At 41.2% G+C, this 18,243-nt stretch overlaps 1 protein-coding gene across 5 annotated transcripts in view; it reads right to left on the minus strand.

Annotated features, from left to right (window-relative positions):
• WDFY3 (WD repeat and FYVE domain containing 3) overlaps positions 1 to 18,243 on the minus strand; it is a 182,851-nt gene that overhangs the window by 32,426 nt on the left and 132,182 nt on the right. For 4 of the 5 annotated variants that reach the window (XM_061994269.1, XM_061994271.1, XM_061994268.1 and 1 more), the window contains 9 exons: positions 17,298 to 17,533; positions 15,957 to 16,091; positions 13,935 to 14,114; positions 11,771 to 12,004; positions 5,688 to 5,787; positions 3,924 to 4,084; positions 2,819 to 3,048; positions 1,846 to 1,955; positions 420 to 602 (listed from right to left, as the gene is read on the minus strand). In XM_061994269.1, coding sequence (XP_061850253.1) covers positions 420 to 602; positions 1,846 to 1,955; positions 2,819 to 3,048; positions 3,924 to 4,084; positions 5,688 to 5,787; positions 11,771 to 12,004; positions 13,935 to 14,114; positions 15,957 to 16,091; positions 17,298 to 17,533 — 1,569 coding nt within the window. The remainder of the gene's footprint in view (positions 1 to 419; positions 603 to 1,845; positions 1,956 to 2,818; positions 3,049 to 3,923; positions 4,085 to 5,687; positions 5,788 to 11,770; positions 12,005 to 13,934; positions 14,115 to 15,956; positions 16,092 to 17,297; positions 17,534 to 18,243) is intronic. The other variant, XM_061994270.1, reaches the window with a different exon arrangement.

The following is an 18,243-nucleotide window of genomic DNA, read 5'->3' on the forward strand; positions in this document are numbered from 1 at the left end:
AAGCAAAATCATCACTTAACCAATCACATCATCAGACTGAGAGTTTGCAGGCTGCACCCAGACATGCTCAAGGAAAGGCCTCCCTCCCTGCCTAGCACATGCACTCGGTAACACAGGTTGCTCCAAGTCTTCATGGGAAGGAGCTAAACGACTCGATCATTTAAACCCAAGGCACACTACTAGGTGCACGCTGACTGACAAACAGGAGACATCGCTGACACCACCAACATTGTTGAATAAAGGCTATTTGTGCAGTGTAAAGTATATCCTATACACAGCACAGATGAGATGTTAAATGGTGACAGCTTACATTATCTACCGCTACACAAAAGCTAAACCTGTATTTAAAAATCCAGTGCACACACCTTCCTTCAAGGAAATCTACTACCCAGGACAGATAAATCCTCAGTTATACTTACCCAAATGATTTTGCCAACACTTTAAACTTGCTTCCTCAATAAAAGGTCTTGCTACAGTTATATCCACTTGGCCACGATCATTGACAGGTAGTGTCACTTTGAAAACTTCTTCTAAAACCTGTTTTTTACTATGAATCAGCTCTGTCCACACTCTGTTTATGGCTTTCAAAAGAAGCTGGCGACCTGCATAGGTATAAGATCACAAACAGCAATCTCTCTACAGTGCTTATAGAACTGGTATTTTTACAGTAGTCAACTGATTAATTTCTGCAATTGCACTCTAGTTTTATCTCCTCTTGTATGACTTATGAAATGCCTTTGGCCAGATTGTTTTGGTTTTTTCCCCCTCCCATCTATATACTATCAGAAAGTATCTAACACTTAATTTTGGCAATTTTTTTCTCTGTGAATCTGAAACACCAGCTTTGATTAGTTGTGATTCTTCTCCCCCATCCATCTATTAACAAAATGAGATTAAAAAAATCTTACGGAAATATATGTCTTTAAACACATACATAATTCCAGTATATACATTACACTTTAATATTTTTAAACATGAAGAGGAGACCGAGGGGTGATCTCATTAATGTTTACAAATACATAAAGGGTGGGTGTCAGGAGGATGGAACCAGGCTCTTCTCAATTATGTACAATGATGTATAAGCTGGAACACAAGAGGTTCCAAAGAAATACAAGGAAGAATTTCTTCACTGTGAGGGCGACAGAGCACTTGAAGGGGCTGCCCAGGTGGGTTGTTGAGTCTCCTTCTTTGAGGACACTCAAAACCCACCTGGACAAGTTCCTGTGTGACCTACTCTAGGTGTTTCTCCTCTGGTAGGGGGGTTGAACTAGATGATGTTTTGAGGTCCTTTACAACCTTTAAGATTCGGTAATTCTGTGACTATATGTGTAAGTACACTCCTGTATAAGTATTAAACATACATATGTAAGAACAAAAAATGAAAAAACAAAAAAACACCCCACTGCATCCATTCTTGCACAACTAGTTCATAAGTTTCTTTTGAGTAAACGATCCTGAAGATGCCACTGAATAATAATTTTACAGCTTATACCAATCATTTCTTACCTACAATCACATAAGATTCAGCTGGTACAAAACCATGGTGCACCCTTCAAGTGACCTATTTTTACTGCATTCAATTCAGTGCATATAAAACAGTATTCCTAATTCTGGTGAGTGTCCAGAAAACAATTAAGAGCTCTTGCTGTTTTAACAAAACACAAACTTATCCTGGATATGCCTGTCTTGGTATATCTAAGTGGTTTTTTTTTGTCTATTTTGTATATATTTTTATACACACATAACCCCACCTCCCACCCTGAGAGTAACTGGGGTAGAGGATTAGTGATGAAAGTACAGAAGTGGCATTAGCAGACATCTGTGGCTTTGTAATTCTCAGATTACCTTCACTGACATCTTGATTGTAGACTCCGTCTGGTTCTATATCAGAGGGGATCATAATGTGCCAAGTTGTCATCCTGGCTTCTGCTTCCAATCCAAATCCATCAACATTGCTACAAATGCACAATGAATTAACAATAACGAGAAGAAACTCCCTCCAAGCTAAAGCATTTGATTCCCTGTGACAGCATCACAAAGACTAATATGTGCTACTACAGCAAAGGATCTTGACGTCTGTCTGCTTGAGTTCTGACAATCTGTGGTCAAAAGCTGAACTAAGGTTTATGAAAAAAGCCATGCCACTGACACTGATGTTGCTAGAGAAAGATGGTAATATTTGAAGAAACACAAAACAGATAAGGCCACAAATGGAGAACATTAAGGCTTCTGCTGGTTATGCTTCCCAAGTGTCTTTGGATGAAACCAAAATTGTACATCATTTTGAAAAGAAAAAATTAAAATTGCAGGCAGGCATTTGCAGCAATGCAGAAAAGTAGCTGTCTAAGGCATTTGTCATAGACATATGCTTTAATGCCTGACTGGACTTCTTCAATGCTCTACATCCAAGTACTAAGATAAGGAATTTGTACGAAATGATTCAAGAGATAATAAATCCAGTGACAGATTCCTTTGACTTTTAATTACCCAGTACTGGTGCTTCTTTCTCTACCTTGAAAACATTTCAAATTATCAAAGCATAACAACAAAATGATTAGATAAGCACTTGTGTAAGTATTTTAAAGCATCTCTGTAAAAGAAGTTAATAATGTTCCCTTTATCCGGGTTCTTCAAACCTAATTTTGTTTAAAAATGAAACACTTAAGCTTGCTTGCATTGCATTGGCAGAAAAGTTATAAACAGTTCTCCAGAATCTGTTGACTTATGTGCAAGGTAAGTGCCATTGCTAAGAGAGAACGGGACATTTTAGTACTTCACAGCCCTGGCTCTGGAATGAACTTCTGTTTGAGATATTTACCTTCCCACGTGCAGATTAATCAAGCAGTGAGCTAGGCAGCTGATGAACTCTTGATCGTGATTTCCAGGTCCCAAAATTAAGTTTCTGTTGACAGTAAGGACCCTTAGGGAATCAAGGAGAGCTACTTGCTGAGGAACAGTTTTGTGCGCCCTTGAGAACTGATACAAGATGGTCCTGTTCAGGCAGTGATAAATAGCATCCAGCGATAGTCCCTGAGATCTTCTTTTTGACTGATGTGAAATGAAGAAACATGATCAGATAGCAGCTGAAAGTCAATTTACTGGCACACAATCTTCCCCTGAATTGACCTATGCTCATTTGTCAAAAGTCAGTATTACACTGAAGTGCCAATTCCAAAAATTTCAAGGATGGAAATGACATTAATACATAATGATAAAAGAGACTTAAAATTTTATCATCGATAAAGACTTTGCTGATTTCTAACAATAAAAGTCTTCTAAGAATCTCCAATAAAAGTGCATGAAGAAGCTTCTCAAAAACAGAGCGACAATTTTTCTTTACCGTGTCCTGTCTAGCGACAGGACAAAGAGTAATGGAAATAAGCTAGAACACTAAAAGTCCCACTTAAACTTAAGGAAAAGCTTCTTTGTTGTGTGGGTGACAGAGCCTTGGCACAGGCCTGGGCAGGTTGTGGAGTCTCCTTCTGTGAAGGTTTTCAAAACCTGCCTGGACTCAATTCCTGTGTGACCTGATGGAGTGAATCCACTTTAGCAGAGGGGTTGGACTAGATGATCTCTAGAGGTCCCTTCCAACCCCTACCATCCTGTGACTCTATGAAACGTCAAGGTAAATTTATGCTGAGGTAAATTCACGTGAGGTAAATTTCATTGATTACTTTGTGAGACTTCTGAAAAATAATGTCATCTGAAAACAGGTTTTACTCAGCTGCCCCATGTAAAGCACTCCACACTGACAAGACGTGCTTGGAAAGCTCAGCAAGGAGAGAGAAAGTCTGGTTATGAAAAGTGTATTTCTATGCTGATCTGACACATGTCACTAGAAGCTTGCTTAGTGACATCACTCCATGGATTTTAACATTACCTATGAAAATATTTTCTCCAGGAGGCTAATAGAACACTGTTACCTGTGCAATGAGCTGGATTATGAAGTCCACAAGAAGTTTGGATTCTTTGTTGAACATGCCCTGCCAAAGCTTATCTACCACACGTTGCGTAAAATAAAATACATTGTTGACCAGCACTTGGTAGCTTCCTCCACTCGTTATAGGCAGAGATGCATCTTCACCTAGGTAAATAAAAAAACCTCAAAGTTTTCCTCATTTACCAAAAAACCACATCTGCATCAACACATTCACATTAGTTTGTGCTTTCTAGACTCATGCAAAAGAGAGACTCACTCAAAAAAAAAGCTAAGACCTCATGGCTTCCCTACAATGATTTGTGATGGTAAATGAATATTTGAACTTGACAGTGACAAGGACCAAAAAAGGGGAAGTTAAGGTAGGAAGAGTCCAGAAGAAATGGTACTCCTGTGATCCTGAGGCATCATATTTATGTACAGTCTTCCTTTTCAACTGGAGTTGCATGTTTGCTGAACTACATGTTCAAATGATACCTTTTCAAACACCTTGAGATGACAAATGGTATCAGCTGACATCAGTTCTCCCTCACTGTGCTTTGTTCAACAAAACAGAGTCAACAGGAATCAGGTACATGTGTTTGGCTGTATATAAATGTCAGTCCAGTTTTGAAAAGTGCAAGTGCTTCCATTAAAAAAAGAAAAATCATCAGTGGTGGTGTTTTTGCTGGAAGTTCACCTACATTTATTCACCTATTGCTTCATCTGCAAATAGAGCAACTGGCAGCATCGCACCTGGAGGAAGCTGGCAAAACCTCAAAGGTGAAATGCCTGGGGAGAGTAGAGCCCTGGCTCCTGGGCTGCACAGAAGTTCCTGCAAGGGCAAGAGTCTCTTCCAAAACTTGATCCAAAGCTTCATGACACATGATTCTGGATTTGTTTTATTAATGCACTACATCCAGAGAAAGACAAATCATTGCCGTGGCAAGAAAGGGGGAGCCTTACAAGTACTTCTGAAAAGAAACACATGCTGCTCCATGACATCTAGGATGGAGATAGAGCAGACTCAAGAGACCCTAAGAAGCCCAGCAGGTCACTGAGCACCTGAGTAGTGATATTCCTACAGGCCACTTCCTGATCATTTAAACCCATGCTCTAGTGGGACAGCCTACCCTGCTTGCATCAAAGTTACAAGCTTCTGTCTTCCTGTCCATTTATTAACTGGATCAGATGTTTTCTTCTCTGGAGTGCTGCCTTGATAATAAAACTACAGTGAGAAGACATGGAAACAAATCTAACTTTTAAAATCCAAAGTCCCACCAGTGATAAATTGACAAAAGCTCCGAATCCTCTAGCAAGGCAAGAAAGACTAGAGAGATGAGACGAGACCCAGCTTTGGTTTTTCTGGATGTGATTGAAATTTGTCTGGCTTACATACCTAAAAGATTCATGCCATATAGCTTTTTTGAATAATATATTTTACAGCTTAGGCACAATCAAAATAGTGAGTGAAAATGCAAGTATAGCAACACCATTTACAAAAGGAAGAAGAGGGGTGTTGGACTAGATGATCTCTAAAGGTCCCTTCCAACCTCTAACATTCTAACATTCTATGAAAAGAAGAAGTGGTGGAGGGGAGAAAAGAAGTTGGGGGTGGGGAGGGGGAGAAAAGGCAATCAAGTTGTAGCAAACCAGAACACTAATAAGGAAGAAGTTAATAAAATGTTGTATTATATTGTGAGAAAAGTTAAATAATCAAACCCTGTTGCTCAAATTTGCTCAGATTGATAAATAAACTCTGTTATATTACCGAGTAGAACATCAGCTGCAAGTAAGTGGTCCATTACTCCATCCAAAACGTAAGTCTGAAACTCCTTTTGCTGTGTTCGTGTTGATCTTTCAGGAGAAGCCTGTTAAAACAAATACAATGTTAAGATAGTGAATATGTCTCAGTGAGCAAAATGAGGGACAGGGAGGGTGTTCTGGATGAATTTCTCTTTTCTCATCTCTTCTGAATCATGTTTTTTTTTCCTCTTAACATTGTCTTGAGTAAAAAGTCTTGGCTTTATCTAAAGAATGCACATTGAATATATGTTGGCTGTATGCAGTCTTACAGAGTAGAGGTTATTCCTATTTAAATCCAGTAAATCTATCTCTTCCACAATAGGCACTGGAAAAGAACACATTCTGAAAATGTGCACCAATCTCTGACCAGTGGTTAAACTGTTATTTCTTTTCAGCAAAAACCAAGTAAATGAGACAGATCAAGCATGTAAATTACTCTTTATGTGCTCTTCTGCATGTCCCTGTAGCAGCCTTGGGACAGTCATATAATGGATGTGCACAAGCTTGCACAAACCTGATTTCCTTTGCACTTAAAAGGGAAAATTACTTTATTATCTTGTGGTTTTCAGTGCATACAAAATCATACCTAACTGAATGATCCACTTAAACAGTCATAGAAATCAATGCAACATGAAGTCAACCTGCTTTGTCTTGCCCTGTAAATTTTTAGCTGAGTGTACATACCCAATTGTCTATTTAAGCTAAGGGGATAGTAACACTGATTAAACATAACAGATTAAATGAGCAGTGAAGTAAACAAGTGAATATAGCCTCAAAACAGAGAATCATAGAATGGTAGTAGTTAGAAGGGTCCTTTAGAGATCATCTAGTCCAATCTCTCTGCAGAAGCAAGTCCACCTAGATCAGGTTGCAAAGGAACGTGTCCAGGTGGGTCTTAAAGACCTCCAAGGAAGGAGACTCCACAACCCCTCTGGGCAGCCTGTTCCACTGCTCCCTCACCCTCACAGCAAAAGTTTTTTCTTATATTTAAATGGAACTTTTTGTGTTCCAGCTTCATCTCATTACCCCTTGTCCTGTTGCTAGATATAACAGAAAAAAGGGATATCCCAACCTCCTGACATCCACTATTTAGAAATCTGTAAATTATGTATGAGATCCCTCCTCTCCTCTCCTCTCCTCTCCTCTCCTCTCCTCTCCTCTCCTCTCCTCTCCTCTCCTCTCCTCTCCTCTCCTCTCCTCTCCTCTCCTCTCCTCTCCTCTCCTCTCCTCTCCTCTCCTCTCCTCTCCTCTCCTTCCCACAGCCTTTCCTCATACGGAAGATACTCCAGTCCCCTGATCATCTTGGTGGCCCTGCACTGGACTTTCTTGAGGGAGGGTTCTCTGTTCCTCTTGAGCTGAGGAGCCCAGAACTGGACACAGTACTCCAGATGAGGCCTCACCAGGGCAGGGTAGTGGGGAAGGAGAATCTCCCTCGACCTGCTGGCCACAGTTTTCTTGATGCATCCCAGGATGCCATTGGCCTTCTTGGCCCCAAGGGCACATTGCTGATAATAAACTGAACACGAGTCAATCAGCACTCCCAGGTCTGTCTCTGCAGAGCTGCCCCCCAGCAGGTCAATCCCCAGCCTGTACTGGTGCCTGGGGTTGTTCCTTCGCAGACACAGGACTCTGCACTTGTCCTTGTTGAATCTCATGAGGTTCCTCTCTGCCCAACTCTCAAGCTGGTTGAAGTGTTCAACAAGACTGGCCCCAGAACTGATCCCTGGGGAACTCCACTGGCCACAGGCCTCCAACTTGATTCTGTGCCATTGATCACCATCCTCTGGGTTCGTCATTCAGTCAGCTCTTGATCCACCTCACCGTCCACTCATCACACTGCTTGAGCTTTCTGATGAGGATGTTATGGGAGACAGTGTCAAAAGCCTTGCTGAAGTCAAGGGAGATGACATCCACTGCTCTCCCCTCATCTAGCCAGCCGGTTATGCATTCATAGAAGGCTATCAGGTTGGTCTTCTCCTTGGTGAATCCATGTTGACTATATGATAACCATCTTATCCTTCATATGTTTCGTGACAACATTCAGGATGAGTTTTTCCATCATCTTTCCAGGGATGGAGGTGAGGCTGACCAGCCTGTAGTTTCCTGGGTCGTCCTTCCTGCCCTTTTTGAAGTCTGTAGTGACATTGGCCTTTCTCCGGTCCTCAGGCACCTCACCTGTGCTCAATGATTGTTCAAAAATGATGCAGAGAGGCTTAGCAATCACATCAGCCAGCTCCCTCAGCACTCTAGAATGTATCAGGACCCATTGACTTATGAGCCTTAAGCTTGGTCAACAAGTCTTTAACCTCTTCCTCTTCCACCCAGAGCAAGTCCTTTGCTGTCCAGGTCATCCTATTATCCTTGCTGGACTGGAGTTCCCAGGGACTGGCCTTGGCCATAAAGACTGAAGCAAAGAAAACATTCAGTAGTTCAGCCTTCTCTGCATCCTCAGTCACCAGGGCACCCTCTGTGTTTAGCAGCAGGCCCACATTCCCTCTAGTCTTCCTTTTGATGCTGATGTATCTGAGATATCCCTTCTTATTTTCCTTAACTTTCTTGGCTAGGATGAATTCCAAAAAGGCTTTAAGCCTTCCTAGTTGCACCCCTGCATGCCCTGGCAATGTTCCTATACTCTTCCCAAGAAATCAGGCCCTGTTTCCACCTCTCATAGAGAGTTGTCCCAGAAGATCCTTACTCGCCCATGGAGGCCTCCTGTCTCCTTTTTCTACTTTCCTGCGTGTTGGGACATACTGATCCTGGGCTTGGAGGAAGTGGTGCTTGAAGACTGACCAGTTCTCTTGGGCACTTCTACCATCTAGGATCTTATCCCATGAGACTCGTCCAAGCAGGTCTTTGAAGAGACCAAAGTCAGCTCGCCTGAAATCCAGGGTCATGGTACTGCATTGTGTCCTGCCTCTTCCACACAGGATCTTGAACTCTACCATCTCACAGTCCCTGCAGTCAAGGTTGCCTGCAACTTTCACATCCCCAACCAGATTCTCCTTATTTGTCAGCACAAGGTCCAGCAGGACACCCCTCCTTGTTGGTTTCTCAACCAATTGTGTCAGGAAGTTGTCAACAATCTGTAGGAACCTCCTGGACTACGTGTGCTTGGCTGTGTGGCTTTGCCAGCAAATATCAGGGACATTGAAGTCTCCCATGAAGACCAGGGATCGTGACTGTGAGGCAGCTCCCAGCTGTTTGCAGAAGGCCTCATCCACTTTCTCCTCCAGTTCAGGTGGCCTGTAGCAAACTCCTACAATAGTACCACCTACCTTACCCTGCCCCTTAATTTTCACCCACAAGCACTCAACCTGCCCCTCAACCCCACCCAGGCAGAGCTCAAAGTACACTAATTGCTCCCTTACATAGAGAGCAACTCCACCTCCTCGCCTTGTCAGTCTGTCTTTCCTGAACAATACATAACCCTCCATGGCTGTGCTCCAGTCATGGCAGCTGTCCCACCACGTCTCTTTGACCACAATGAAGTTGTAGCCCTGCATCTGCACCCAGATTTCCAGTTCCTCCTGCTTATTCCCCAGGCTGCGTGCATTGGTGTAGAGGCAGTGCAGGGGTTTACATGCAGGTTTCCCTGGACAGATGCAGGATCCTCCTCAGTTTGGCTCTCTATCAGGGTGGTCACCAGCCCTCTGCATCTCAACACAGTGTGCAGATGAGGAGCACTCATCATGGCATTCCCTTTCCTGCCCTGTTTCCCTGCTAGACAGGATATCTTGTTCTATATTACTTCTCCCCTCACCCTCAAGTCTTTTGTTTAAAGCCCTCTTGAACAAGTTGGTTAGTCTAATCCCAAATATTCCAGTGCCCTTACGAGAGAGATGAATTCCATCCTGTCCTATCAAGTTATAGTCCCCAAAGAAGTATCCATCGTCATATAATCTGAAACCTTCCCGCTGGCACCAACCTCTTAGCCAAGAGTTAACTTGCCTGATTTTTGCATTGGTGACTTTCCCTTTACCTCTGGTGGATAGGATGGAAAAAGAAAGTAACTTGTGCTCCCCTACCCTTCACTTGCTCCCCCAAGGTTTTAAAATCCTTTTTTATTCTGGACATATCGTGTCTCATTACATCATTCATCCCCACGTGGAAGAGAAGTAGGGGATAGTAGCCCACGTTCCTGACAAGATGTGGCACTCTCAGCCACATCATGGATCTTGGCTCCTAGCAGGCAGCACACCTCTCATGACTCCTTATCCGATTGACAGATGGGTCTCTCAGTGCCTCTGAGCAATGAGTCACCCACAACAAGCACCTGTCACTTCTTTTTATGGTGCTCACTGCTGGTTGCTGGTGGAGCAGCTGATGGTGAATTGTTTGCTGTGATTTCCCCTTCTGGAGCTTGCTCGTCTAAGTCCTCCCATTGCCAATGCCTCATACTTATTTGTAATTGGCACTCTGGAAGGGGGGTTATTATGAGGAGCCCTACTTTTTTTTGTTACCAGAGTCCAGGCATATTGGATTCACTGGAGGCTTGTGGAAGCGTTTGTTGATGTCTCCACTCCTCCAACACTACGGAGTCTATGAACGGTTTCCTGCAGCTCTTTCACCTGATGCTGCAGTTCTTCAACTTGGGGGCACCTATGACACATACTTACCTCAGCAGCATATGTCCCTAAACATCCTAAAGACTCCCTGCACTCTACCTGGACTGAAGCATCCTTGCTGACCAGCTCTGTCTGGGTGGATGTATTGATCTTCACCAGGGTATTGTCCATCTGAGCCTTGGCTTTTAGCCCTCAGGTGAGTGCTTACCATCTTGGTAGCTTGAGCCAGGAGTGCTTCTCTGACTTATAGCTCTCTGTGCAGGTGTGGCATCGTTCCCTGTCTGTCCTTCCTGCTCAAACTGCCTGGCGGCTTTCCTCGCTTCGCCTCCACTCCCTGTGCTCTAGGAACCCCTGGAGTAATGCTTCCCAGTGTTTGCATATAACTGCATCTCCTGACAATTTTTACTTTGCGACAGCAAAGAGATGCCCAGCTGCCCCTGGGAATTTGTTAGGAAACAGACAAGCACGGTTCAAAATTCTGGCAGCTATCAAAAACCTCAGGGACACTCAGCAACATCTAGACAAGGTAACAGGTAGGTAAAGGGAGAATGTGAATTGATGTGAACTGACAATTTCAAAATACATTGTCTGAAGAAATTGTGGGCAGTTACAGAGTTACTCAATCCCTCATTCGTTGCCTCTCCATTAACCAAAGGATGGTTTCTGCAGGTGTCACGAACTTTAAAGGATAATTTACAGGAAGATAACACAGTTATTCTGTGAAGTTTTGTAGCATAGAGCACCATATGTCCTGCCACTTCTTTTTGCCTAATACAAATAAACCAGAAATCTTAATATTTCTGCAGGGAGTTGCAAGGATTTTATATTTCCAACAAAGCCAGTACAGTTGTCATGACCTGAAAAGTGTTTAACAAATGAATCATACTACACAAAAATAAAACTTGAAGAAAGCTACAATTTCTATTGCTGCACTGTTGAACACCTACTGTTGTGATTCACTACCTGTGTTTCCAGACAACAGAAGGTCTTGGCTAAGATGCCAGAACACAATTATCGCTGCTCTAGATTGAGGACAAAATAGAAAAAAAAAATGCTGACACAGTGTGCTCAGCAACTAACAGAGCCATTTGGCTGGCCAAATGAAAATTAAACAGCCCACGACAAACATAAGTGGTAGTAGGGCTGTGTTGTGGAGGGAAAAAAAGCACAGCAAGAAAACAGTCAGGCAAACAGCATGCAGACTGTCCGCTCAAGGACCTGAGATGGTCACCAATATACACAAATGCTGGGAAGGGGATACAGGACAGGGAGAAGTCCAGAAAACATTCTCAAAAGAAGGCTGAGATAAACTCTGCATTTGCCTTCTTAGGCTTTCCAAGCTGTTCAAGAAATACGTGAAAACTACTATTTATGAGAAACTAGTGTTCCTTTCATTTTTTCTCCTTATGTCAGTTTATAGTATTTCATTGAAATTTCACAGCAGATTCAAAAAACCAAAACACCAAACCCAAAGAAACTGTACCTCTAGCAGAAGATCTACCAGTGGAGTCTGTTTGCTGGCTGGTGTAAGACATAAGTTATCAATTATCATCACACGCATGAAGTCAAACACAAACTTCTTGGCAGGATGGTTAGTTAGGTATGTCTTGGTGCCAACATTACAATATTCTGACTGGCTCCTATTCATGCCAGAATCAGCTGCAAAAGCTTTAAACTCTTCAGCCGGGGACCCAACTTCATCATCAAGATCAGTGACCTGTGAAAAACAGCATGTTAAAACTCTAGAGGTCAGCAAATTAACAGCAGTCTTCTCACTATTCTTTATTTGTGTTTCTAATGCTATTCACTTCACATCTTGCTTTTCAAGAAGCCTCTTCATGAAATTATCATGTTGAGGATCTGTTTTCTAACATACAACAGGAGAAACATTCAAATTCCAGTTTCAGATTGCCAAGGCTAACAACAGCCACTGGCATCAGTTACGTGAGCTACAGATCACTTTCTTGTTCACTTACCAGCTTGGGCAATTTCTAGATGCTTGGCAAAATAAATAAAAAAATTTCAAAAGTTACTAACTAGAACAGTTAAAATCAATACCAAAGCAAACTAAAAAAAGGCTATCAAGCTTACATGACTGAAAACAAAAAAGGAACTGAACCTTTTCTCTTTTTTAATATGATGCCTTCACTAAAGTTATAGGTAAGACAGTCTCTCAAAATCTCAAAAAAAAAGATCTCTGCTGCTTTCCTGTTTCTGACAAACAAGAGTCTTTGAGAGGCTAGCTCTTAAAGAGGACTGTAACAAAAGTGAAAACTAGAGACAGCCGTCAAATCTCAAAGAACAGCTCTTTTTACGTAATGTAGATGCAAGAGGAGACAATATAATTTCCCTCAAAAGGTTTACTGCATCACCAGCTTACATGTGAAGTAACCAAATGTTTTGAACTATCACTTGGTCTACTTCAGTAGGAGAGTTTTCAGAAGAAATTAAGAGAAGTCTGAATGTGAACTCTGCCTGGTTCAAACGGCCATTTCAGAAAGGCTGAAAGATCAGTTCAGAATTTTCTCTCATGACTGAACTTGGGTTATGGTATTTGGGAATGTGGGAACTTGGCTGCTATTCTTTTTTTTCCACAAGGGACAGGTTAGTTCTACACATTCGGGCAGAGTGAATGCTGGAGGAGTAAATCAGTTTGGAGTCAAGACAGCCCACAAACAATAAAGGGCTCGAGCTGTCAGGCAGTTACACAAAGTTTCAAGAGACCTAGTAGTTAAAGCAAAACCTGCTCAGAGACACGAGGCTCCTCTAAAAACTCTATACAGGTGAATGCCAAATCAGCATTACCAGTTTATAAGTGGCTCTTTTTTGAGAGAGCTGCTAGCATCTACTTCAAGTACATGTTTAACTTAAAAGCAAAATAAACTGTCTTTGTGAGACTCATCAACACGTACATGTAAAAATTGATCTCCTACTTTTACTCACAACAAAAATATAGCATGGTGCCAGTAAGTATTAATATTTTATCATACTTTCCCTAGTCCTAGCATTTACTAACCTGTCCTACAACTATCCTTCCATGTTCTTGGCAAAATTACTTCTAGATGTCGGCTAACAATAGGTGTTTGTTTCTTTTCCATTTATATTCTAGAAATAGGACCATTTGTAAGTGACACTAAGCTCAAAGAATACTGCAGGCAGCAATGCAAGTCAAATTAATTCACACCCTCCTCTGGCTTGAACCCAGTAGTTCCAGATAATACAAGAACACTGTTTTGTGGTTAAACCACAAAAGAAGAAATGAGAAGTGGGAGGAAAAAGAAGTTCTAGATTTTTATCACATCCATTTAGAAGACTAAAAGCATAGACTGACTCCTCCTCTTTTCCGTTTGTGAATCTGAGATAACATTGTTTGTATGACTGAAAAAAAATGATCTGCTAGAAAACAAACTGTGTACATTCCCCCTAAAATGAAGTTTCAGATGGCACTCCATAGCAACTGTCCTTCAGTTGAGCATGCACGTCTCTCAGTTCCAAAACCCAAGCACAAAAGATCCAGCCCAGCCTTTACAATGACCTCTTTCTGCAGGGTGAGAAAGAGCTTTATCTTTGTGCATCTGTTAATTGACAAATCCTCAACAGCAACATTTAGACAAAAACCAAACCAGCTAACTAGTTGGATTTCCTACCATCTCAGAGTAAGGGCGTATGTTGAAAGGAAATACTGTTGCTGCCAGCGCACACAGGAACTCTGGGCTCATCCACAAGGAAATGAGGTCTGGCACATTGTGATACAAATATCGAAAGAACTGCATCAAGGTGACTGGATACTCTCGAAGCCAAGAGCCTTCTTCCTCTGACTGCCAAGGCTGGGTTGAAAAACAAAACAGCACATTAGTTTAGACAGCACTTATTGAAGAATGCTCATTTCAGAAAGGAGCTGCAGAAAGAGCAGTTGTAGAGTCAAATATGCAACCAAAAACATTGTCAAACATACAGTGAAACATGACTGTTGATGCAACCAAAGATGGAGACAAATGTGCTCAACTACATGGATATGCACTTTTTCAAGCAGAGAAGAAATAAGTGACCGAATATGTGTTCAACACACGATGAAGCATGAAAATAGCAAATCCAGAACACATGCAATGTGTGCTGGAGCACTTGTTCAAACATCTGACTGAACACATGTCTAGAATACAGGACTGAAAACACCATGTCCAAACATGTGACCTAATATATTTTCTGTCACTTGTTTGATCAGATATCTGAGCACATCAACTTGTGATAAACCTGACACAACGTGACAGAACACCACCATACCATGAACACCTGACAAAACATGACCAAATACATAGCTTATCTTGCTTTCAGAATGTTACTACCGAACAAGCCACTAACACATAAACCACATGTTCAAATCATGTTTCTACAACAGGTAACAACAGAAAATGTGACAAGAGTACATATGTCTAAGTCATCACAAACCCATGACTGAACACATGGCAACATGTCATCATTTCATAAATCCACGAGAAACATGTAAATGAATGTGACAAATATTTCAACAGGTCATGTCATGACAAAACAGACTGGAACAAGCTGCAACCACATAAAGAAATGCAACCTGACACATGACTTAACATGAGATAAACCCACAGCAATAACACATAGCAACCTAAGGCATGAGATTAATCTATATCTGAGCATGTGCTCAAGCACATCTCGAACAGGAGCCATGTTTACAACATGAGTGACCACAAGACAAAGCATGTGTCCTAAAATGTAATGATTCGAAACATGTTGGCAAACATGACCTGACTCAGATCAACCCAAAAATGTGATAGCACATTTGAACATACACCTGATGACAGCATGTCACAAATATGTCCAAGGAGGTGACGATCAAACACATGACTGAAGAAGTCACCGACGAGACAGAACACATGACAACAGCAATGTGTACTTCAGCAGGTCACAAACATGTAACCAGTCCAGAAGACATTTCTGAACATGTTTACATGGAAGACAAACACAAGCAATGCTTCTCAGAGCATATTTAAAACATATGACAAGCAAATAGGCAAAAACTGAACAGGTGCTGCTTTTCAAGCATTTCATGAGATTTTCATCAGATAACATACTCTGGCTCCAAGGAAACACAAAATTTTCCCGCTGAGAAACCAACTTTCACTACTCTTGACATTTGATTCAAAGATGAGAAAATGACACATTTTTTCTGGCAGTAAATTAATTTCTTCCAGCATGTGGCTATTAATAGTCAGGGGACTTCTCTGCATGTGAAGGTTCATGCATGAAATCTACAACTAGCATAGCTCTGAGCAGATGGGATGTAGTCTTTTAAACATTCCCCCATGATGTTAACCAGGAAATAAATTAAATAATCTCTGTGAAGGGCATTTTATCCTTCTGCTTTCCTGTTTTGTTTTAATTGCAGAAAATAATGAAGCCCAGCCTTTTTGTGAAAAAGCGGAGTTAATTTGCAGCCACTAATATTTCTACAGATACTGAAAAATAAAGTAAGACAGAATAATCCACTGACAATAACAGTTTTCACCTAAGTGCTATGAGCCTAACTCACAGCTGCGTTTGTCATGACACTTGCAAAACCTCGAAGTTTTTAATGTGGCTTTTGACCACATGGCAAACAATTCTGTATATTCAAATATGAGTAAATTTTTTATGCTTACAGAATTCAGCATGCTCCTCAGCATTCCCAATAATAAGAAAGCAGCTTCTGTGCAAACACTGTGTATTGAAGAGGTAACTGTATCACAGGAGGCAGGAACTCCAAAAATGAATGTCCAGATAGAGTCTAAATCAAACTGTAAAAGATGAAAGAGAAGAAATGGCATGAAATAATCTCTCTCCTGGGAAAATTGATATTGATTTTTATTATGCCTACATTTGTCAGTATCTAAAAAACTAATTGTTTCGCATCCTGCAAACTTTATCCTCAAAAACTTCATACAAAGCTCACGTTACTTAACAAAAATTCCTTCTAACTATGGGCTAAGGTAAGTGCAACTCTCACATTCTCAAAGTATTTAAGTGTTTTGAAATCAGAGATTTGTCAGCAAAAGCACTGCACTATCATCTCAGTTTACTTCATCCATATCCACTACACAGAAAAAAAAATAAATGGACAAAACAGAATTACATTCTCCAGCGAGTCCAAAAATCACCTTAAAAAAAGATTGAAGTGCCCATCTCTAGCATTAGCAATGCTCTTGTTAAATATTTCAAGTAGTTGAATTTAGTTTTGATTTAACAGTGCCGTACTTCAATGCTGTAAGCAGAAAGTGAGCTTCATGCCTCTACTTCACTGTAGCATAGTGTTGAGTGTGCTGTCAAGTATTGCTCTTGAGAAAACAGACAGGTAGAGTACCTTCCAGTCTGAAATTTTTACTTTCCAGTTCCCAATGATGGATAAAAGTTAGCACTGATAAACAAATGTTAGCTTCATCCATTCCAAACAGGCACCTTGTCTATCTTGAGCGTGTGTTTTTTCCTAGGACCCTGTTGTAGACAATGTAATATCTACTATTTTACACACAATCTAAATGAAAAGTCCAAAAGCTGTTCAGAATTAAGAACAACAAATCTTTTCCAGCAACATCTGAGACATCTCCTTACAAAACAACAGAAACTTTCTAAAATATAAGGTACCTTTGACTGTAGCCTTGTGAATACTTTTTAACACACTAGCTCCCCACTCTTTTAAAAAAAATCCAACACAAAAACCAAGTAAAAAAATTACACCTGCTTCAATGTTTTCACAGCGTCAGCTCAAAATGGAGATCTACTTGTCATTTGACTCCAAAACACACCAGAAAGCCACCACCAACAGCTATGCTATAACAGTCTGCCTTCCCCATCCTCCCATAGTACCTTGTCCTCCCACCCCAAACAGTTCAATTAAACACCACATCATGACCGAGTAAGCTTCAGAAAAGGAGGAGTCTGGTTAATCCACTATTTTCTTTCATGACAGACAGAATTACATTCAGATCTTACTAGATAATCCCTACCTGGCAACCCTGATTACACTGGCTGCTGATGACAGGTGCACTGACCTGCAGGTTTTCAGGCAGTTCAGTGACTGGCTGTTGCAGGAAAAGGGCCATGAGGAGGAAATAGAGTGCAGGTACGTTGGTGTGCTTCGGCAGAAGGGATTGCAGGATGGGAAAGCCTGGGAAGTGACAAGCATCCCGGTTAATCTCCCGGACTGTTGATCTGCCACCAGCACTCCTGCCGACATTAAAGCCTAAGATGAAAAAAAGTATGAAAAGCCAACAACATTAATATGGAAATGCCTGTGAAGCTCACTCTTACTCAAGTACTGAACTCAACAGGGTATATCTGTTGATTATTATATAAGATATATATATCTTAATGCTGTAAGAAATGAATGTGTGCATACACACTATAAACCACATATTTTGTAATTCTGCTTCAGATGATTATTTTTTTAATCAATTAAAAAAAAAAGCCTTCCAGTACCACCTAAATGACACTGCTCCATACAGACTGCCTAATGCTACTCCATACACACGCAGATCCATTTCTGACTGTGAGCACATTTTCAGACTCTTCAAATACCCAAGCTTCTGAAAAACAGATATTTTGCTGGCTGAGAGGGAAGTATTACCTTAATATCAGTTACAGATTTGTATTACCAAGCAGCAACTCCATGGTCCATTTTAAGTTGATGGACTAATTTGTTTCCAAAGATGTCTCAGGGACTTCTTGTTTCAGCTGTTTTGTTACTGATTAATCAGTTGGCATGAAGCATGAAATGCTCTTTTTTTAATCTTAAGAGGTGCCAAAGGCACAAAACTCACCTTTTGTAACCCTGCCTCTACCTAGGTATGACATTTTCCTATTAAAAAAAAATACATCTGGACAGCAGAAGCACTTATTTTCAAGTGAGGAAGGAGGCAGTAAGACAGTTCAGTCTCTGCTGCAACAAAGTGA

Source organism: Colius striatus, chromosome 3, assembly GCF_028858725.1.
Source record: "Colius striatus isolate bColStr4 chromosome 3, bColStr4.1.hap1, whole genome shotgun sequence".
Taxonomy (NCBI): Eukaryota; Metazoa; Chordata; class Aves; order Coliiformes; family Coliidae; genus Colius; species Colius striatus.